The 23,599-nt window shown below is 41.4% G+C and overlaps 1 protein-coding gene across 3 annotated transcripts in view; it reads left to right on the top strand.

Annotated features, from left to right (window-relative positions):
* The first annotated feature begins 2,497 nt into the window (after nucleotides 1-2,497).
* Htr7 (5-hydroxytryptamine receptor 7) overlaps nucleotides 2,498-23,599 on the top strand; it is a 93,176-nt gene continuing 72,074 nt past the window's right edge. The window contains exon 1 of one of the 3 annotated variants that reach the window (XM_041661502.1): nucleotides 2,498-3,413. In XM_041661502.1, coding sequence (XP_041517436.1) covers nucleotides 2,866-3,413 — 548 coding nt within the window. In that variant the 5' untranslated portion in view covers nucleotides 2,498-2,865. Of the gene's footprint in view, nucleotides 3,414-3,920; nucleotides 3,989-23,522; nucleotides 23,554-23,599 lie in introns of those variants that run through there. The other 2 variants (XM_041661503.1, XM_041661504.1) reach the window with 2 other exon arrangements.

The raw sequence follows: 23,599 nt of genomic DNA on the forward strand, positions 1-23,599 counted from the left end.
GGTTCACGAAGGGCTGGAGGGGAACTGCAAGAATTCCAGATTGTTCTGTCAGAATTTCAGAATAATACAATGATAGATGAAACATAGATAAGTCAACATAAACAAGGTGATGCTGTGGAAGCCAAGAATCTCGATAACCGTGTTTATGCATTGTGACAGCTTATAAATTAAAAATCTAGCAGATCCTAGGAAACAAACCCAGCCGCCACTAGGACTAATATAATAGAGGTGACTCCTCTATAAAAGGGGGAGTTTGGGCCATGTACTATATTGACAATGAAAAGGAAAGACATTTTGAAAATCTCATTTCGTGATTACTCAGAGTGTCCATATGTCACATAATTTAAAAGTTGTTACGGACTGGACAGATTGTTTTCTTATTAAATTCACATGTTGAAATCCTGCTGCCCGGTGTAGTGGCGTTAGTGGGATCCTCTGGGAGGCGGTCAGGTCACACTGGACAGGGACCCTAATGGGTGGGATTAGTCTCTTCATATAGGAGACTCCCAAAGGCCCCCCTCACCGCAGTAGGAGGACAAAGCAAGATGGCTGTCTGTGAATCAGGGATTGCCGCCTCATTGAGCACCCAGTCTGTTGGCCTTTGTCTTGTGTTCTCTGGCCTCCAGAGCTGTGAGAAATTACCCCACCCCTGTAAAAGCTCATTAGACATTACCCCACCCCTGTAAAGTCTATGGTGTTTTTCTGTATCCGCTTGACTGAGCTAAAACAAAACAAATGTTACTGCCCTAGACAAGTGTGCACCTGAAAGATACATTGACTATAAATTTCTATGTAAAAACTACCAACCTCAAAATCTTTGTATAAGTCCCCATTGTGAAACATTATTTAAAAGCACCGAGGCAGAATACATATGCTGAATAAATTGGGGGTGGTGGTGCACAAGAAGAAAGTGAAGTAGAAATGAGTTCAAATTCAAAGAAACAAAAGTGTCTTGAGTGATGAACCCCTTCAAGGGTTTTCAGAAGCCCAGGCCAGGTCTAACCCTCAAAAGTGAGCTCTGCAGCATTCCGATGTAGCCACACAAACCTGGAGAAACAAACTTCCCAGGCTGTTTCGCCCTCTGTACCGGGTGAGCGGAAGGTTGCAGAGTTGCCTTCCAGGCACAAATTATTATTTTTTGTTTGAGAGCAATAGAGCAATAAGTGAAGATGAAGAAACATCTTCTCCCAACATCTTCAGTGCTAGATAATCGTGTTTTGTGGCCTAGGCATTATCCCATGCCACCTCTCACTCGGTTCCTTGCTGTTTGCAGCAGAGGACAGCCCTAGACTGTAGATTCTAGCAAAGGTGCTCTGAACATCGGGCCACCGTTCAGGACATCAATTTTTCTCTTTTATTTCTTTCAGTGTACAGGGGAAGATTATAGACCTGGTAATTAGCCAAGCCTGAGTTTGAAATACAGTAATTACGAAGCCAGTGGACTGCAATAGTAACTCTTTCCTTATCTGCCAAAATAGGGCTATTTCCTTGAAAAATGAGAGTATTATTCAGCATCCAGATCAATATATTTGAGTTTTTTTCCCCTTCTTCTTTCTATTTTATAAGCCATCGGGGCCTCACTAGAAAAGAAAATATATTTGAATATTTTTGGAGCTCAAAGCTATAGAAATCACTGTGGCTTCCCATAAAACTGTCAAACAAATGGGATGAAGCGAAGTCTCATATCAATAGTAAGACGCAGCCACCCTGCCAGCGTGTGAATTCTGGAGGGGGTTTTAGGCAAGAGATAGTAAACCAACATTCACCTCCAGGATTACCTCTGCAGAACATTATAACCTGTCGTTCTCTGCATGTGTGTGTGCAAGACTTCCTGAACGTTAAGGGAAATTCAAGGCGCTTCTCTGTGTTGTGTATTTGGAAACCTTAATATGAAGGCGGCCAGGGTCTCTTTTCAAGCCAAGAGGCCTGTCTCTAGCCCTCAAGAAGGTTAGTCAGTGTTGGGGCCCCCAGAAGCCGGTGCCCAGTGCCAGCCAGCCTAGCTTCCTCCTCCCACTTTTTTCTTTTTTCCTTTTTATCAGAGCTCCTGCACCCACCCCATCTGTCTGCTTCTTCTTTTCCATCTTCGCTTTCTCTCATAAGTGGTCAAAACGGGAAACAGAAGTATCTATTTGTTGCTTCGTGCTCAAAAAGGCTTTTTTTTAAAAAAAAAATTATTTGCTTATTTATTTTTTATTAAAGGGTTTAAAAACAAAAATCTCCAACAAGGTTCTTCACCGGCTCATGTGCTGACCCCCCAAATCTTCTTGAAAAGCAAACCTCCCCCACCGGCTTGTCATTTGCTACGGTGCTGGGGGAGGAGGGGGGGGGGTCTGCGGCAGGGCGAGCCGGGGCTGGGAATTGGCATCGTGTGGCGCGGCGGGGCTGCCTAGCAGGGGAAGCCCGTCCCAGAGCGCGCGGGGAGCTGGCGGCGGCCGGAGGCGGCGGCTGGGACGCGGCGCGGCTGCCGCAGGGGAGCGGCGGCGGCGGGCGCGAGGGGCGGGGCGCACTCCGCAACTTCGGCCGCGGTCGCCGGGCGGGCGCTCTCGGCCCTGGCGCGCGCCGCTGCGGGGCTGCGGTGCGGTCAGCCTGGCCCGGGCCGGTTCACCACCCCGCGCCTCCTGCGCGCCCGTCGGGGACCGCTGGCGCCTCCCGCGGGGAGTCCTCGCCCACGCGTCACCCGCAGCGGCTGGGGGACCCTGGGACGTGCGGGGTCGCCAGGCCGAGCCGGGCGCCCCCCAGTGGCCAGCGCCGGCCCCCATGGCTGGGCCGCGCAGAGCCGAGCGGGCAAGGTGAATCCAGCCCCGGGGCCGGCAGCCGGAGCGCTTGGCTGGGGTGCCGGCTCCATGGGCAGCGGCGCTCGGCACGATGATGGACGTTAACAGCAGCGGCCGCCCCGACCTCTACGGCCACCTCCGCTCGCTTATCCTGCCGGAGGTGGGGCGCAGGCTGCAGGACCTCAGCCCCGACGGTGGCGCCCACTCAGTGGTGAGCTCCTGGATGCCGCACCTGCTGAGTGGCTTCCCGGAGGTGACAGCTAGCCCCGCGCCCACCTGGGACGCGCCCCCGGACAATGTCTCCGGCTGCGGGGAGCAGATCAACTACGGCAGAGTCGAGAAAGTTGTGATCGGCTCCATCCTGACGCTCATCACGCTGCTGACGATCGCGGGCAACTGCCTGGTGGTGATCTCGGTGTGCTTCGTCAAGAAGCTCCGCCAGCCCTCCAACTACCTGATTGTGTCTCTGGCGCTGGCTGACCTCTCGGTGGCTGTGGCGGTCATGCCTTTCGTTAGCGTCACCGACCTCATCGGGGGCAAGTGGATCTTTGGCCACTTCTTCTGCAATGTCTTCATCGCCATGGACGTCATGTGCTGCACGGCCTCGATCATGACCCTGTGCGTGATCAGCATCGACAGGTAAGGGTCAGGCGGCCCGGTCCCAGGCTCTGCTGGGGATGTGCTGGGCGCTGAGCCCGCGCCAGCCTTTCCTGGGAGGATCAAGCCAGACTTCACCGTGGGATGAAGGGCTGAGCTTAAAACACAACCCCACACCCATTCCCTTACACCAACCAGGCAACTTCAAGCACAGACTAAGCACACCTTTAAAAGAAACCTTGAACTGTTTCTGGTTTAGTGTAGTGATAATTCTAAGACCAGAGTTTTTAAAGCACCAACAATTCCACCAGGGGGTCCCTTTTTTTTAAAAAAAATTATTTATTTATTTTTAAAAGAATTTGGTTTGATGCTCTCTAGCTTGACAAATCATTGCTGTGACCCACAAAATAATTTCTCTTTTTAAGAAATCAGTTAAGAGGGAAAAGGCACCGTGCTTCCCAGACTCTGGAGGATGAAGTAAGGCCTTTGACTGGCTCTGGCACTGGGTTCTTAAACCCTGCACTCTTACGAATGCTAATTCTGAATTTTGTTCTCATGAAAGTCTGGTTTTAGTTTCCTGCAAGCTTACGGACTGGAGCCTTACTCCTGTCTTAAAGGTTGGTTCTAGTCTTTCGTCATATTCCTTGGGATTCTAGGACTTTGATCTCGAGAACTCCCCCAGTGGAGCAATGAAGCAGGGGTTGACCATCTTTCGGGGATGCTGGGGAAAGAAAAAACAAAAACAATAACACTGTTTTAGGGGTGGTGTAGGACCATCCTTGGAGTTTCTTCAGACTCTGAGGGTGTAGGGCTTTGAGGTGGAGCTGCTCTTTGGCCTTGGACATATGCAAATGACAACTTGGAGTATAGTTTCAATACTCTCTGGCTACAGACAATTCGGTTTCATTTGTAACTGAAAAATATGAAACCTCAATACCCACAGTTGAATTCTGCTGGTGACTTCAACCCAGCACAGGACTATATACCCTGTTGTGTTTAATGAAACAGAGAAATAGCTGCCTCTTTTCTTAGTGGACCCGCGGAACCTTCAAATGTGCAGCTCTTTCAGCCTGAGGAGAATAATTGATGCCTCTGCCTCTGAGATGACAGCGCCTCGGAGGATGCACAGGCGTGTAGCTGAGGTTTCTTCCCCATTTCTCCTTGAAAACACTGCTGTGCGTGGTTTGTTGTGTTTGAAATGTCTTTCACTTTGCTGCTTGACCAGCATTTATCATTACTAAAATAAAGGTAACGATAGGAGAGGGAATGTTTGTCAGGAAAAACATTGTAGTTGTATTTAGGTAGTGATTTAGACTTTATAGAAAAATGATCCTGATATTTTTTGTCATGACAGGGGCTTCTGAGAGCAAACAAGGAATTATTTTAAGTCTGAAGCATGAACTGCCAATGTGAGAATATTGCCACCAAACTTGGCAGCTGAAGTTCTGAATTACTGTAGTTAAAAATGACAAAAACATATGCGTTTACAGTCTGGCTGTGGCAACAGGAGCTCAGAGTGTGCACTCGATATACATAATAAGTACATCCACGAGTGACATGCACAGACACTGACTGCTCAGCCAACCAGAAACATTTCTCCCATGACTGGAGTCCTTGTAAGTGGACCTTAGTGCCATAAAAAAAATACCAATTCATGATGCGAGTGATGGTGTTATAAGTCTTTCTTCATCTTGTAATTGGAAAATGATAAACAGCGTGTTGTGCTCACTTGTCCGCTGGTGCTTCTGTGGCTGTGGGCACATTCAGGTTCAGCTGAGCTCACCCTGTGATTCCTATACTTGGGCTAAAGGCATCCTTCACTCTGTGTGCCCATGCAATTTGGTACTATCAGGATATCCTGAAGACAGCATACAGGTTAATTCTTCTTGGCAAGATCTCAGCTTGTCATTAACTATATCCTTGTGACTGTTACAAGTTATGCCAATGTAGGCTATATTTTATCTTTTGTTCCTCCAAGAATTGACTCATTGGTGAATTCCCACCTAAATAGAATTTTAGATCTGCATATTATTTTTTTTTAGATAAAATGAAGAATTGATGAAATTGGCAGAAATACTGATTTTTTTCTCCCAAGAACTTTCAACGCTAAATGTTAGAAGAATTAAAAATACATTTATAATTAAGGTGAATTATTTCAAAAAGAAGTAGTTCCTTCCGCTCTGCTGTGGGACATGCCAGATGACACAGAATGTACCTTCAAAACAATTTACTCTTCATCCATTCCCCGAGTAACTAAAATAGGTGGCATTGTACTTCACAAGGGCAACCAAGGACGAGTAACACTATTCTTTTTGGCTCACACTATGCTATTGTATAATTTTGGATATCTGTTGGAGGTATAACTGGCCAAAGTGAAACCTGAAAGTTTTCTTTACCATGCCTACCATGTTGGACTACTTGCCCTGTGTAGGCAGAGACTATTCATTGGTTTCGCTGGTAGCCCAGACCCAAATAATCACACAGAAACTATATTAATTACAACATTGCTTGGTCAATAACTTAGGTTTCTTATTAACTAACTCTTACATCTTAAACTAACCTATTTCTATTCATTTGTGTACCTCCACGAGGCTGAGGCTTACCTGGTAAGGTTCCGTTCTGGTGTCTTTCTCCTTCGGCAGGTACATGGCATCTCCCTGACTCTGCCTACTCTCTGACTTAACTCTGTTCAGGTTTCCCCACCTGTCTTTGCTCTGCTAAGCCATTGGCCAAAACAGCTTTATTTATTAACCAATGGTAATAAAACATAGTCACAGCATATAGAGGGGAATCCTACATCTGCCCAGCTCTTTCTAATGCAAAACCATGTTATTCTCCATAGGCCTGAAAATTCCCATCCTGCACCTCTTTCAGAGAATGACTCATGTTCATAAAAAAAAGTAGTAACCATTAGATTAGAAACTCTCTTTTCATCCTATCCCTTTGTAGTGTGAATTCTAATTGGTCTTAATAACAAAGACTCAGAGTCAGATATTGGGGTAAATGATGAAAGATAAGAGAGACAAAGGAGCAAGCCATATAGGCACTTCTAACCTTGCCAGCTCCTCAGCCTGAAAAGGGGGTGAGATCCTATCTTCTCCTGCCTTATAGTCCTCTCCCCGCCCAGCCACATTACTTCCTGTTTCCTCCTCCCTACTGCTGGGCTTAAAGGTTTGTGCCTCCCAAGTACTGGGATCAAAGGTATGAGATCCCAAGTGAAGGGATTAAAAGTGTGTGCCACCACTGCCTGATTTCTATGGTTAACTAGCGGCTAGCTCCACCCTCCGATCTTCAGGCAAGCTTTATTTGTTAGAGCACAAACAAAATATCACCATGTCCCTTCTCAAAGACTTAGCTTTTTATTAATGCTTATACTCTGGTCTGTTTTTGTCTTTTCTTCTCTACGAGGTCAACTTCAGTCTTAAATTCAACTGTCAGATGAATTTAAGAATTCATCATTTTGTACTTATTTCCTTCTCTGGTTTTTATGCAACTTCATGGTTAAGCTCAAAGAACTGTCAACAACTGTATTTCCTTCTTCACTGTTCAGTGTGTGAGTTCAACATTACCAGATCTGCTGCAGTGTTTGAACTTGTCTCTCTAGTTTCATTTGCCCATCCCCATCCATTTCTTAAGAAAAATCTATAATGATCTGTTATTATTATCGTCATCATCAGGGTGAACATAGATTTATTAATGAAAAGTGCTAAAGAACTCCTGAGAGTGAGAGAGACTGCAGGGAAGGAACAAAAAAAAACATAGTTAAGATAAAGTTAGGTACAATAAAATACACAAAGTTTTCCCTTTTTTTTTCCTTTTGAAACAAAGGCTTGTTACATAGCTCAGGCTGAATTTGAATTCATAATCCTTTTGCCTCAGCTTTCCAAATGTTGGATTACAGCTATGAAATGGCAATTGGCTAATACATACATCCTAAATGTCCACTACAACCCATGCGATCAACAGTCTAGGAAAGATACAGTTTCGTCATCCTACAAAGCTCCCTTGTGTTTTTCTTAGCAAGTTCCTTTTATAAAGTCATATAGACAAGGGTGACCTCAAACTTGCTGTGGAATCCCAGAGTGGCCTTGAACTCTTCATCCCCCTTGTTTCTGTTTCTAAGTACTTGGATTATACATATGTGCCACCATACCTAGTTTCAAATTACCAAATATATAGAGTTTTAAAACACATGAAATAAACTTTGTTGTTTTTGGAACTTATATAAGAAATAGAAGCATAAACTAGTGCAGAGGCTTGATGGGCATTCAGTTCAGGAGAGAGATTATCTCGGGTGGGTGCTATCGGGAATCAGCACACATCAACTGTATTGGATTTTTTTTTAATTCTCAGATGTAGATGCAATCTTATTATTATTTGTATAGCTTTTCACACACCTGAAATGTATTTTATTTTAATTAATTAATTAATTTTTTTGGTTTTTCGAGACAGGGTTCACTGTAGGTTTAGAGCCTGTCCTGGAACTAGCTCTTGTAGACCAGGCTGGCCTCGAACTCACAGAGATCCGCCTGCCTCTGCCTCCCAAGTGCTGTGATTAAAGGCATGGGCCACCATCGCCTGACCTGAAATGTATTTTAAAACTTACATTTTGAAATACATACAGAACAGTGTACATTCTAAGTGCAGAGCCTGGTAACTAACAGAATCTTATCTTTATAGTCAACAGTATTAAAAAACTAAATGTAACAGTGTCAACCACACAGAGGTCTTGCCCTTCCCTTGTTCTTCACAATGTGCAATGTAACCTCTATTAGGTGATCCAGAGAGAATGAGTGAAGAGTAAATTGTTTTGTAATTTTCATAAGGAAGCCAATGTCCTGAATTTTAGCATTATAACATAGTTTTCCTTGACTTAGAACTTGTGAAAAGGTAGCACTGGAACTCTATAATAGATGTTCTCTTTTGTTTGTGACAGGTGTGATTATGTAGTCTGGCTGGCACAGTCCTCCTGCCTCAGCTTCTCTGGTGTTGGGATTGTAGGCGTATGCTACTATGTCCAGTGTTAACACTCACTCCTTTGAATCCTCCTTCTTAGGCTCATCATAATGTCCATAAGATTCATCGATAGTTTTAACCTATTAATGATTCATTTATTTTTATTTATGAGTTGTATCTCATTGTACAATGATGTAATCATTTGGTTTATGTGTAATTTAAATTTCTAGTTTCTGCTGTTATCTATAAAGCTGCTCTGAATGTTGATTGCTAATCAAGTCACTTAGTGAATCTTGTATTAGTGACTTTTCTATTGCTGTGGTAAAACACTGTGACCAAGGCAACTTTAAGAAGGAAGACTTGATTTAGGCTTGTGGTTCCAGAGAAATTAGAAACCATCACCATCATGGCAAGGAAACACGGCAGTAGTCAGGCATGGCGGCTGGAACAGCAAACTGAGGTCTCATATCCTGAACCGCAACAGGAAACAGAAACAGCAAACCTGGAGTGATGGGAGTCTTTAAATTCTCCAGCCCACCTCCAGTGACACACTTCCTCCAGCAAAGCCATGCCTCCTCCTAAGCCTCCCCAAACAGTGCCATCAGATGGGAACCAAACATTCAACTGCCTGAGACTACAGGGAACATCTCATTGAAACAGATGCAAGGCAGACACATCGAGGAGGTGATTATTTTAATTCAGCTAAGGGATGAGCTCTGTATTATTTTTCTTATTATTGTGACAAAATATCTGATAAGCAACTTAAGGTAGAATAAGTTTGTTTTGGCTTATAGTTGGAGGGTGTGGGTCATCATAGTGGGAAAGACATGGTGGATAGGACATAAAACAACAGTTCACATGGGTTTCACAGTCAGGAAGTAGAGAAAGATGGATAATGGCCTTATTACTTTCTCCTTGTCATTTACTCTAGGTCACTAGTTCATGATATAGTGTTGCCCAGATTAATGGCGGGTCTTTCCTTTTCAGTTAAAACTTTTCAAAAACATTCTTACAGACATGTCCAGAGGTGATACTAAATTCAGTCAAGTTGACAGTTAACAATCAAATTCATCTTTCTAATTCCAAATCCAAATATATTACTTAAATCATAATATTCCACTTCTGGCTCCTAAAGTCTAAATTTTATCTTAATGCAAAATACATTTAATTCGTTTGTAAATGTCTTCATAGACTTAACAGTTCCAACACTGCTCAGAAAGTCCAAAGTCTATTCTGAAACTCAGAGGAATGTCTTAATTATGACTGCCCAACAACAACAACAGCAACAACAAACACTGTCTATGCCTTGAATATACAATGAAAGAGAGTAAACATTCACGTGCCAAAGCAGAGAACTAGGAGGATAGTAAGGAATAGTCAGTCAGATCAGAACAATACTGAAAACATTAAGGGCAAACACCTAACTTTTTAGCTCCATATCCGCCATCTTGGACTCATGATGGAATCACCTGGGCTCCAACAGCCTTAAGCAGTTCAGCTCCTCTGATTATGCTGCAGATATCATGTACAGACTCTTTCCTTGGTTAGGGGAGAGGCCATCAGTTCCGCTCTGGGATTTTAGCTTTCCCTGCTGGATGTCCCATGTTCCTGGCATCTCTAAAATACTGGAGTCTCCATTTCAACTTAAGCTTCACCTTTCCAGTTTTATGAATTGGTCTCCTAGGCCTTCTTGGGGGAAATCCAACTTTGCTACACATTGCCTGGCCTCATTTGCTTTCTGGAACCTCAGTGAAAGCCCTTGTGAGCCATTCCTTCTTGTATCTTTTCATGCCTGAAAAACTGATACCCTGAACAAGGCAGTGCCTCTTGAGATGTAGCCTGGGACCCTTGGAACATAACTGCAGCAGCTCCTGCACGCCATTGAGGTTGACCCTGGGAAAGCACTTTCCTGGATGGTCATTTTGGAACAGAAAGTTCCTTCACCAGCATTCTCTCTCCAATCACTGACCTTTTAAATGTATTTGTATTATTGTAGCCTGGAGCCTTCAGTGGATGAGGTCTCACCCAGAGCACCTTCCTATTAGGGTAGTGTAGGGTGAGAGGTTTCCCTTCAATGGATGGGGCTTTACCCCAGAGCACCTTCCTATTAGAGTAGTGTATGGTGAGAGGTTCCCCTTTATGGCACTAATCACCTCAACAATTACAGCTTATTTCTCGGCACCCTTCTTCTTCACAGTTTTAGGCTCTTTCATGCTCCTTTCTTCACAAGTTGCATCTTTCATGTCTTACTGCTTAACATTTTTTTTCTCACTGTAGATCTGGATAAGAGCAGTAACTGATAGCCGTGTCTCAGTCTGTTTGTTGCTTTTCCTTTCTTGAAATTTTGTCTACCAAACAAATTCGTTGATTATTTTAAAATTCATCCTCATTTAGTTTCTCAGGACAGGCAGAATGATGTCAGGTTCTTTGCAGGCATAGACCATGAATGACCTCTAACCTAGGTCCTGATAGAATTCTTGTTTCACTCTGAAACCTCATGAACCAATGTGTCAACTTTCCACAGTTCTCTTTGCGTTCTGGTCCTCCAGACTCTTCCTGGACTGACTCACTGAGCTCTATTGACAGCATGCTAGGGCTTCTTTAGCTTGAAGTTTCAGGTGCTTCCATTCTCCCCCGCAGATTCGTTCTAAATACCTAGGAACTACATTGTCAGATTTATGACAACAATTGTGCTTCTGCTACCAACTTTCTTGATTAATTGTATTTTGTAGTAATTAGGGCAGCGGGGCTGCGTCCCCAGCACCTCGGCTGCCTGGCTAGCTTATGCCCGAAATAACAACACACAAACTGTATTCATTTAAACACTGCTGGCCCTTTAGCTCTAGCCCTTACTGGCTAATTCTGATATCCGGATCAACCCATCTCTAATAATCTGTGAGCACCGGTCTTACCGGGAAGATTCTAGCCTATGTCCATCCTGGGTCGGAGCTTCATTGCGTGTGTCTGCCCAGGAGCCACGAACTGGCTAGGTTGGCTGGCCAGGCTTAGGGATTCAGTGATCTCTGCTTCCTGAGCCACACCTGGCTTTTCTTTTACCTGGGTGCTAGGGGTTGAGCTCAGCTCCTTACACTTGTTTGGCAAACACTTTTCTGGCTGGGCCATTTCCCATGCCCTGAGAATGGGTTTAGTTTGAGAGGGCATAGTTTACTGTAGCGTGAAAACCATGCTCACAGCATCATGATACAGCTGGTCCCATTATGTTCTCAGGAAACAGAGAGATGAATCCTGGTCCTCAACTTACCCGCTCCTTTTCTATTAAACCCAGCATCCCAGATCATGAAATGTTGCTGACTCTATACAGGGGATCTATCCTTTTCAGTTAAACTTTTCTTGAAACACCTTTTTTTTTTTGATGCAACTGGAAACTATTTCTATTGTGATTTAAAATCATTATTGACAATAAAGGTGAACATGGCAAGCTGTCTCCTTAACTTGTGCTTTACTGATGAAATGCTACCACAGGCAGAGAGCCCTTTCTAGGCTGTAACCTTCTTAGGATTTCAGCTCAGAGACTTGGGTGTTCCCAGTGACTTCTTTCTCTGACTTACTTATATTTTAGTCTCTTGAGAACTGTGAGACTGTCAAAACTCCCACTGGAAACTTTTGGTATGGAAGCTCTATCCTTCTTAGCCTCCTGCTCGCCTCTGTTCCAGAATTCAGCAAATGTCTTGAGTGGAAAGCCAGATTAGTGCCTGCATGGTTTTCTAGTTCTCCATTCTCACTGGGTTCTTGGTCTCTCAAGTCTCTAATTTTTGTCTCTCTTGTTCAAGAAGATTGCCAAAAGCTCTTCTGGTGTTTTTGACTCTTAAAAGCAGTTCCCTGCACACTCCTGCATTGCTGGTGGGAGTGCAAACTGGTACAGTCTCTTTGCATATCAGTGTGGCAATTTCTCAGAAAATTAGGGAACAACCTTCCTCAAGACCCAGCAATACCACTTTGGGGTATATACCCAAAGGATGCTTAACTGTGCCACAAGGACATGTGCTCAACTATGTTCATAGCAGCATTGTTTGTCATAGCCAGAACCTGGAAACAACCTAAATGCCCCTTGACTGAAGAATGAATAAGGAAAATGGAGTATTATACAGTATTTACACAATGGAGTATTACACAGCAGAAAAAAATAATGCCATCTTAAAATTTGCAGGCAAATTGATGGAGTTGGAAAACATCATTTTGAGTGAGGTAACCCAGACCCAGAAAAACAATTTTCATATATACTTACTCACAAGTGGTTTTTAAACATAAAGCAAAGAAAAACAGCCTACAAATCACAATCCCAGAGAACCTAGACACCAGTGAGGACCCTAAGAAGACATACATGGATATAATGTACATGGGAAGTAGAAAAAGACAAGATTTCCTGAGTAAATTGGGAGCATGGGGACCTTGGGAAAGGGTTGAAGGGGAGGGGAGAGAATGGGAGGAGAGCAGAGAAAAATGTAGAGATTAAAAAAAAAAAAAGAAAAAAAGAAAGAAAAAAAAAAGCAGTTCCCTGTTTAGGCTCTTCCCTGGATCCTCAGCCCTTTAAGCCTGACTCAGTTTTGGGTAATGACTCAAGGGGATTTTAGCCTACCTTCCTGTCTTCTACAGTGCTTTTAGTTTTGAAGTCCTATTGTTTCACAGCTCTGTGATACTTACAAGAAGGTGTGTGAGCACTTTGTATTGTATCAGACTTTTTGCAGTTTTTTAAGTGGAAACATTGGTCTGAAACATCTGAAAACCTCATTACAGCTAAAAGTGAATGTGCCTGAAATAGTTTAAACATACAAATATAGAAATAGCATCATGTAAATTTCTTGTTTAAAACCCATCATTGGCTTTTCGTTTCACTCGGGATGAAATTAAAACACTCTAAGCATATCTACAAGGACCGTGATTTGTCTCCGCCTTGCTCCTCCACATCTTGTAGAATATTATGTTTTGCTCTCTACATTCTTGATTGTATATTGTTATATTGATTTTTTGTTATGTTTTGTTATTTTTCCAGGATACTAAATGCTTTCTTGTATCAGCTCTACTCCAAGAAAAACCATTAAATAATATCCAGTCATATTCTGCATACCAGCATGTCAAGATGTTATGATATATGAATGGGTGTTCTGCCTTCATGTGTGACTGTATACCATGTGTGTGTTGAATCACCTGGGACTAGAGTTACAGACAGATATGAACTGCCATATGGGTGCTTGGAATTGAACTTAGGGCTTCAGGAAGAGCAGCCAATGCCCTTAACCCTTGAGCCATCTCTCCAACCCCCATCACAACATTTTAATCAGTGATGTGCTGCATGTGTAATTTTAGTCTCATAAAATTATATCACCTTGGGATGTTATAGCCTGTCTTAGGGTTTTCTTGCTGTGAAGAGACACCATGACCATGACAACTCTTAGAAAGGAAAAACATTTAATTGGGGTGACTTACATTTGCAGTGGTTTAGTCCATTATCATCATGGTGGGACATGGCAGCATGCAGACTGACATGGTGCTGGCTACATCTTGATTTACAGGCAACAGGAAGTGGTCTGAGTCCCTGGGTGGTATCTTGAGCATATATGAGACCTCAAAGCCTGCCTCCCCAGTGACATATTTCATCCAACAAGGCCACACCTCCTGATAGTGCCATTCCCTTTAGGGGTTATTTTCTTTAAAGCACCCCATTCCATCCTCTGGCTTTTCAAGGCTTGTAGCATATCATAATGCAAAAATGAATTCAGTCCAACTTCAAAAGTCCCCATAGTCAATAAGTCTCTAACTCATTTAAAAATTTAGGGTTCAAAGTTTCTTCTGAGATTTAAGCAATCTCTTTAACTGCAATCTCCTATAAAATCAAAATCAAAACGAGATCATATAATTCCAATATATAATAGCACAGAATATGCATTATTGCCCCACATGTCTGATGTCAAGACTCTTCAGATCTCCAGCTCCTTTCAGCTTTGTTGACTGCAACACTCTTCTTTCTCTTGGGCTGGTTCTACTCCCTGTTAGCATTCTTTTCAGCAGGTATCCATGGCTCTGGCATCTCTAACATCTTGGGGTCCCAAGATATCCAGGTTTCAACTTCACAGCTTCATTCAATGGCCTCTCTAGGCCTCCATTCAAAGACACCCCTGACACATGCCTGGCCTCAGCAGCTTTCCTTAGTCACAGAGAAATGTTCTATAACTCCTTTCTTCTATCCTTGCCTCTACAGCCAGCGGCTGAAGCTGCTAAGTTCTGCTGCTGGCTGGGGGAACATGACCGCCTTGTTCAATTATATTTTTCCTAGCTTTCTGTCTTTCAATGACTAAGTTTGGCTGTCCTGAAATTTGTTATGTAGACCAGGCAGGCCTCAAATTCAGAGATCCACCATCCTCTGCCTTCCAAATGTTGGTATTAAAGGAGTACAACACTATACCCTGCTGTAAGTTTTTCTTTAATTTTTTTTTCACAAATTGGAAACTTAGGTGGTAGGATCTTGCCCTGAGGTCACCATTACCTTTATTTCATTTTATCTTCCTGAAAACAGAATTTAGCGCCATTCTACTTCCTGGTGCTCATTTTCTCCTCAAATATTTTTCTTTGCTCAGCTTGCTTCTTTTTATTATATATTCTTATTGGAGTTAATGCTAGTAACCACAAAACAGAGCCTATACTAGGCTGTTTGGAGATTTCCTTTGCCAAGGGAATTAATTCAAAACCCTTCACTTTAGCATCAAGCAAACTTTTTGGACAAGGGCAAAAAAATCAGACGCAATATTCATCAAATATCACAAAAATAATTTTTAGGCAATATAATAAAATTCGTATCTGAAACCTCTTGAACCAGTTACTGGGTGTTCAAATTATTATCAGCATCTTTGTATTCCAAGCTCCTACTAGTATTATCCATTAAGTAGTGCTTAAAGCAATCCTCTGCTCTCTTAACCCAAAGTACCAAAGTCCAAATTCCTTCAAACAAAAAGCATGGTCAGGCCTATCACTTCAATACCCTAGCCCCTGGTACCAACTTCTATATTAGTTAGGGTTTCTATTGCTTTGAAGAGACACTATGACCTTGGCAACTCCTATAAAGAAAAGCATTTAATTGTGGTGCTTCACTTACATTTTCAGAGGTTCATTCCATTATCATCATGGTGGAATGATGTGGGATTTCCCTCTGTATGCTCTGAAAGGACTTGTAAAGGAATTCTAGACGCAAAAACAGAGTTTAACACAGCCTCTTGCTATTTGCTGGTGGCATGCTGCATCTCCTTTAAGAAAGGTCTCCCTGATTCAGCAATAGCAGAAAAAAAGCCATGCTGTTTTAAAAATGCCAGCTTTCTAAGCCGTGTTGTCAGTGTGACCTCTGGTTCTTTCAGGAGAGCATTTGAATGGGGTTTGTGAGCAATATGATACAGCTTGCTTGGTGGCAACATGGACCAGCTGTGTGGCTAGAGATGGAGCACTGTGCATGGCTCTCAGAGGTTGAGAACAGTTCTTCCATGTTGGACTCGTGGGGCAAGCAGGCATTGCTCTATATACTCTAGTAATGCCATGGATTAAGTTTTTAAGAAGTGCTTAGCATTTTAAGGAGTCCTTCTGGTCAGAAAAATACTTACAGATATGCAATAAAGACAAATCCAGATGGAAAAAACCTCTGAATGGGTCACAGTGTTGGATAAATGTACATAGGCTTGGGAGAGAGAAGAAAAAGAATATAGAGAGTTGGAAAAGAAATAAATGGTTAAAAAGGTAAAGTCTTTAAAGAGACAGTTCAGACAGTCATAGATCAAAGGAGTAAAAAAAAATAATAAGCCACATAAAGATAGAGAATCTCCTAAAAGATTGCTTTAAGCACCCCTCAGAAATTACTTTGCTCAATAACAGCAGGAAGCAGTTTGGAGAAGAACTACACCCAAATTCCCAAATATTGTTTATAAATGTTTGTTTACATTTAAAGGGGAATATGCTATGAAAATTTGCATTGGTATGGATCTTATTCTATTGATACAGATTTAAGATCAATTTTGATATATATATATATATATATTTGCTTTTGATTAAGGTATTGTGTGTTTGTGTAGCTCACTTAAAAATGAAATATATAATTAAGAAATATAGGTTAATAGATAATCAACTATAATAGTCAAGTGTGTAGTCATATTAGGTTTTCTAGATATGTAGAGATATATTTCAGTTGGATAGGCATTCTTCAAACCTTTCAAAGACTACAGAATATGGCATTTAAAATGTTTAAGAACTTAGGCTTTTTCATGACACATCTGCTCCTGGCAGCACCAAATACTTCAAGAGGAAGATGGGCATCAAAGAGGCTCCTTATAAAGTTGGTTAGCCATTGGGGAAAAAAAAATCTGCTCTTGCCTGGATTGCTTGATGAACTGGACATGTAGGACTGAGAGAAAAATGACTGTTGAACTTGCCTGAAGGTGAAATTGTTCTTCAGGGTTTTTGCTACATGAAATAGTCAGCCAGACATTCTGCAGAACACAGAAGAAAGCGACTGACAAATTGCCAATACAGGTGGAAGTGTCTTTGAAATTTTCTGCTTTGTGGAAAAGTCTGCTGGATACTATGGGCCTGTAGGCTGAAGATGGATTCCCCAATGATACAGAACTTTGGGTGGCTGTCCAGGCAGCGAGATGTCTCTGTCAATTCTAGAGTTTCAGGAGTTGCTTATAATGCACTTCCTGTTTACTTAGGTAATATTATATCCTTCTGGAGTCTTTGATGGAGTTGAAGTTATAGTTATAGTTTTAGTTATAGTTATATTTTTTATAGTTATAGTTTTTCTTGGTTATGATAAAAGATAAAGTAGATATAAATATTCTAACTGTAGTTCTTGTTTGATACCTGTTTTATTATATGTAATTTTACTATGTTAAAATTAAAACCTTCCTTTTTATTTAAACAGAAAAGGGAAGGTGATGTGGGATTCCCCTTTGTATGCTGTCAACACAATTGGTTAATAAAGAAACTGTCTTGGGCCTGAGCAGGGAATAGAGGTAGGCAAGGAAAACTAAATGACATGCTAGGAGAAAGGAGGTGGAGTCAGGGAGAAACCATGTAGCCCTGCCAAACACAGATGCTGGAACTTTACCCGGTAAGCCACTGCCATGTGGTGATACACAGATTAATAGAAATGGGTTAACTAAGAAGCTAGAGCTAATGGGCCAAGCAGTTATTTAATTAATACAGTTTCTCTGTGATTATTTTGGGACTGAGCAGCCGGGAACCAACAAGTGGCCTTCTTACTGCAGTGGGCATGCCTGTGTGCAGACAGACATGGTTCTGGTGCAGAAGCTGAGAGTCCTACATCTTGAGCAGGCTACACAAAGTGGTCTGAGTCACTGGGCAATATCTTGTACATATATGAGACCCCAAATCTTGCCTTCACAATGACACACTTCCTCCAAGAAGGCCACACCTACTTTAGTAAGGGCACACCATTTAATAGTGCCTCTTCATTTGGAGACCATTTTCTTTGAAACTACTACGTGATCATTTTAATTTGGGTAAATAATGTGTTTCCATAGTGATGAAACTGACTGACAATGTACTCCTTGGAATGTATCTCTGGTCTCTGGTCTCTGTTGCTAAGCACTGTTTGTATTTGTGAAGCTGAGTTCATATTTGAAGTTCTGTTCATTAATGGGTGTTTTTTTTTGTTCTACCTATTTGTTTTTGAGACAGGATCTTGTAACACAGTCTAATCTGCCACTGAACTGGTAATTTACATGCCTCAGCCTCCCAAGTGCTGAGATTACAGGCATATACCACTATGTTGCACAGTAGTTGACTTTGATCTTAAGTTAAAAAGCTTAAAAATGCCCACCTCTCCAGATGATCAATAAATGAAATGTCTGAAAAAATACTAAATGTTGGCAAGAATGAAGAATAAAGAGAGTTGTCATATGTAGCAGTGAAACTGTAAGCTGATAAACCATTTAACATTTTTACTGTTGTCATATGTTACTGAGGACATATATACACTATAACTTTATTAATCTACTACAAGTATATATAAGAGAGACTACTGTCTATCAACAGCATTCTATAAAAATGTTTATAGTACTCATTAATTTAAAAGTCCTGAGCTTTAGATGAATAATACACATATGTGTCAATGATAGAATTAGTAAACAAATTGTGGTATCTATAGATAGTTGAATAAATTGACTGTGAATCAGACCCACTTTGAGAACTTACGAAAACATACAGCACTGATTAAATCAAATTTTATATGTCATATCATTTTAACAATGAATATTGCGGAGTCATATACATAATGTTGACCAGAAGGAAAAAGTACATAAGAGTAAATACATGTGATTCCATGCACAAGAAAAGTAATAAACAATGCCATGTAGGGATGTGTGTTATTGGTGACTTAAATAAGGAGGGTATGTAGCTAAGGAAGACAAGAATAATTGTCATTTCTACCTGGGAAGAGATTGTAATCCAACTGACATGCTTCTGGGGTACTGCATTGTTTGCTTTCTGAACTGGAGTTGGAATTTGAATTTAAAATTATTGTTAAAGCATTCATACACACTTAGGCATTTCTTAGCACAAACAGGTCATTTTTTAGCAAAAGAAACAAAAGTCTTTATTTGATGACAACTTGTAACGTGCATTTGGCTGTCTTTGAGATGTATGATTAATCTGAGCAGATGTGGTTATTGTCTAAGTACTGTCAGCAGCCCCTGGTGTTTAGCTCCCAGTGTAGGGACAGGGATCATCTTTAGGTTGTCCACAGTTACAGGAAGTCATCTGGTGCTTTTCCAAGAGCCACTGTATTTAGTTCTGACTGGTGTCTGGCTGACGTCTTGCTTCCCTGCCAGGTTCTATGAGTCATTGCCTTCGATGATCTGAGTTTGGCTATTGGCATTAGTTCTGCTGTGATCAGCAGTGCAGGGGTAGTCTGGCATCTCCAGATTGTCTTTCTCTTCGAAGGAAGTTGTTCTTTTTCAACTCTATATTAATTTTCAGCTTGTACATACATTTTAAGAATTGTCGGAGTCTTCTTCTAGCTTTGCAAAGGAAAGATGAGAGAGAAGAATCAGAATCCCTTGTTCTTTTTGGAGGTAACACTTCCCACAAGCTACTTGAATTTTCTTCTTATGTTAACTAACAGGATTGCTTTTTCTGTTCATAGATCGCTTCCACACGCCAAGTCTCCTCGAACCCTCCTTGCAGCATTATGAAATGATTGTTCTTATCTCCAGGTGCTGTTGGAGGAACCAAAGGTTCAGAGGGCACAGGTGACTTGTCTAAAGATATACAGTTTATAGAGATGGAACTACGCTCAAACCAATTTAAGCATTATATATGTATACATTATATATGTATACATAGCATTTATGTTTTATATGAATATAAATGTTTTATAAATTTATAAATGATTCTAAATAAATATAAAACAGAAATAATATTTGCAGAAAATAACAGGAAAAGTATATTTGTGAAATATAATAGAAATTGGGATATGGTCCAATGGTAGGGGTAAACCTTTTCTTATATCACAGTAGAAATGTGGTATTAGTTCAGTGAAAATACCAGAAAGTATCCCAGACAAATGGAAAGCGTATGAGTGAGTTTAGAGAGAAGAGCAGGGAGGCCTTCCAAGTGAGGGGATGGCAAGGAAAAAACCCAAGTCAATAAGGCTTTACCTCTTGTTGCTGATTCTGCAGTTGCTCATCCTGGTCTCTATCCTTTTTCTTTTTCTCTTTAGTTATGGAAATACTTCCAGTCTAACACTTCTTAGTATAAAGACTACTTCCTAGCTTCTCTTGCATCTAAGTGTGGTCCTATTTTGGTCCAAGAATTGTTAATGGAGCTTTTAATGTTTTATATTTCTGATAGCATCCCTCAAGTCAGTTAGCATGAACATTTTTTTTTCTCCCTTTTTGTTGCCTAGAATAGGAAGCTGGTAATTAGAGGTTCTGGTCACTTTGGATGAGGACCATGCTTCAGAAGGAGGAGGATGTGAAGGGTTATTTGGCTTCCAGATTAAGGACTACTTCTTACTGATTAGCAGTTACTACTATGCTATCTATTATGTGGTTCAACTCAATCTGAACCATGAAATTTCACTACCAATTTCTTCCCAACTTGATTTTCCTTCTTACAAATATTTTAATATTTCCTTGAAACTCAGTGTAGATGTGTCATTATAATATAAATATTGTAAATATTTTAGATATAATCTACCATTTGATGAGTGTTTCTTATGTTACTTAAGTTTATAGACATGTAACAGTAACCTATTATATCTCATCGAATCTTCCTAGCATCCTTGCAAGTATGTTTATTGAGTATCTGACATCGAGTATCTCTTCTGATAAAAAGTGAACATGACATGTTCTTAAGACTATTCTGTAGGTGAGGATGCTGAGGAAACCCATGCACATTGCAAATAGCAAGAACTGTCTGAATCCAAATTCATTTGGTTCTTTTACATCACTGTAGGCATTGCCTACTGTGTTACGTGTTAAGAAGCATTCCTGGAATCCCCACACTTAAATAGTCTCAGATCACTCTGCACTTTTCCCTTCTTGCAGTTACTTCAATTTGTAATTAAAGCTGTGAGAAATTGACTGTAATAAATTCATAATTCATGGCCTCATCTGTACAGTCTGCATGGCAGGAGCTGGGCTTGTCTAGCTAGAAATTGCCTTTCTAGTTCCCGGCAGAATATTTGGAAAGTAGTAAGTGTTCAGTTGTCTTTGTGGGTTGACTGGGGGAAAAAGGGGAAGTTGGGAGGGAAGAAGGAAGGAATGATGTCTCAGATTTCCGAATCCACATTTCTGGGCCTAACTTCTTACTCTCCAACTTCTGTAGAACATTCCTCCTGGTGAAAGGTGGAGGTTACTTGGGAAACCAAACTAAGATGAAAGAGATTGCATGGTGAGAACAGAAGCAAGGAGTAGGCAGCGATAATGCCAAGCAATGGTTCCCCCCCCCCCCCAGGGCACTGTGAGCTGGTGAGTCATTTATAGCTCTCCGCACCTGTGGAACACAGACATTAGCAAGTCGTCAGTATTGTGAAAGCCTTAGCGATTGAAAGCCAGAGATGGATTTTTACCATCGTTGCTGTAGTCCAGGATAAAATGCAAACAAAATTAAATGAAAATTCCAAAACTTTTTCTTTCAGTGAATCAACAGATTTTCAATTAAGCTCATGAAGCTCACAAAGAAAGTCATAGGTGTTAAGTATGAAGGCAGTGCCTGTGCAGCCAGCTGGGCGTAGAAATACTACTTATTGAGTGTGTACTGTATCCCAGGCCCAATGACAGATTTACATGATTCATTTTACTTAATCCCTTTAATGACTTTGATTAGTTTCAAACCCGTCTAAGGCGAGGAAGAGAAGTAAATTATTTAACCATGGTTGCTAAATATTTGTTTTCTAGGGATACATGGAAAGCAAGAAGCAGTTGCAAGGTGTGTATGTGTATGTGCTTTGACGTTAGGTCTCTTGACCCTTCCTCAGGTCCTTTGTAATTGGCACTGTGAACATGATCTGTTAACCCTGTCAACCAGCAGAGCATTTTCTCTTCCATTTCAGAGAAGAGTATGAGGATATTAATAACAACTGTAATTGTAATATTAGCATACTTCTTTAATGTAGCTGAAATCCTTTGTGCTGGCAGGATGTATTTCAGAGTCCTGATTCTTGGAGTTTAGAAACGCAGCTCAGTGAATGTACATTATAAGGTCTCCGAGACAGTTAATTGTGTGTCATCTTAGTTATATTATGAGTCACCCATGTAAATGCTAAAACATTTTTTTTTTCTGGGCACGTTTGCATTTCTTGGAGAAAACTAAAGACAGAAAATTAGCAATGTCAGTTCACATTGTGTTTTACTGCCACATAAGCTTTCACTGCCAGCTTAGTAGGGAAAAATTGGCTTTTCTATGTACACCTGCGTCCAAATTCCTGGAACCTGAAAATGTGAGACCCTTCATGGTAAAAGGGGAGGTGAAGGTAGCAGGTGGAATCAAGGTTTCCAGCCAGTTGACTTTAAGGTTGAGAGCCTCTCCTGGATTGTCTGGTTGTCCCCAGTATAATCATAATGTCTTCAAATGTGGAGGGCAAGAGAGTTAAAAAGATGACGCCGTGGTTGGCTGTTTTGGGGGAGGGGACTCAAGCCACCACTGTTAAGCTTTGAAAGTGGAATGAAGATGTCAAGGGATGGGAGCAGCTTCTGGGAGTCAGAAAAGAGGAGGAGGAAATAGATTCTTCTTGAGTCTGGAAAGGACTACAGGCTTCTAACATCAATATTAGCTAAGGAAGATGCATATCACATGTATGACCCAAATAACTATTAATTAATACATTCATGTTGTTGTTAGGGGCTAAGTTTGTGGCCTTAGGAAATCTGATGCAAGCAGTTTAAGGGGAAGATCTGATTTCAGAACTTTTTGGCTGCCAGGGTCATAGATGAGAATTGTGGGGTTGAAATTAGTTTTAATACACAGTAGGCACTGCTGAATTGGCTTAATCCTTTCTAGAGCCCTACGTGAAGATGCCTTTGTTGATTCCTTCTTAAGGTAGAGGAATCAAACTCAGGAGATTAGCAAGCATTTCTAAGGTCACACAACTAACAGAGTGAAGCCTGGGACTTGAAGCCATTGGTGTTTTGGTGGGTGGGTGGTGTCACTAGGGATTTAATCTAGGTTTTCGTGCATGCTGGTCTGAACTATGTCTCTGCCCTTCTGTGAGATACAAGATACTTATCTATAAAACTGGTGGTACCAAAACTTCACTTTGCAGATTTTGATAGACAGGCTGGCAGGTGGACAGTTGCTTCCCACAGGCCTGGTTCCTTTCGAGTGCTGATATGTTAACCATTGTGATTGTTAGTGTTATTGTGTTAAAGTATGCATTTCTGTTTAACAGGGAGTCTATTGCTGGGCACAGAAGAATTGGATCTCTAAGAAAATATTGAACAGTCCTAGTAAGTTGAATCTTGTAGGATAAAAATAAGGTAACCTGTGCCTCTGTCATCAAGACTCCTTTTTCTGGATGGCTTATACAGTGCTGGGTGCTCAGGATACTTGCATGTCAAAGTTTCTGCATACAAGCTGGAGAAAGTGGTGAGCCCCATTTATTCCAACAAGCTGAGAATCCTTCACTCGATTACCATGACAAGCTTCTGGGGCACGGTTAAGATGAGATCACTATGGGATACCAGACCCACTCCTTCACAGGTTTAAGGTACAATGTAAGTGAGGAGTTTTAGTAGGGATTGTGTGTGTGCATG

This window comes from Microtus oregoni, unplaced genomic scaffold (assembly GCF_018167655.1).
Source record: "Microtus oregoni isolate MIOR12 unplaced genomic scaffold, Mior012 000012F_ref0000307, whole genome shotgun sequence".
NCBI lineage: Eukaryota > Metazoa > Chordata > Mammalia > Rodentia > Cricetidae > Microtus > Microtus oregoni.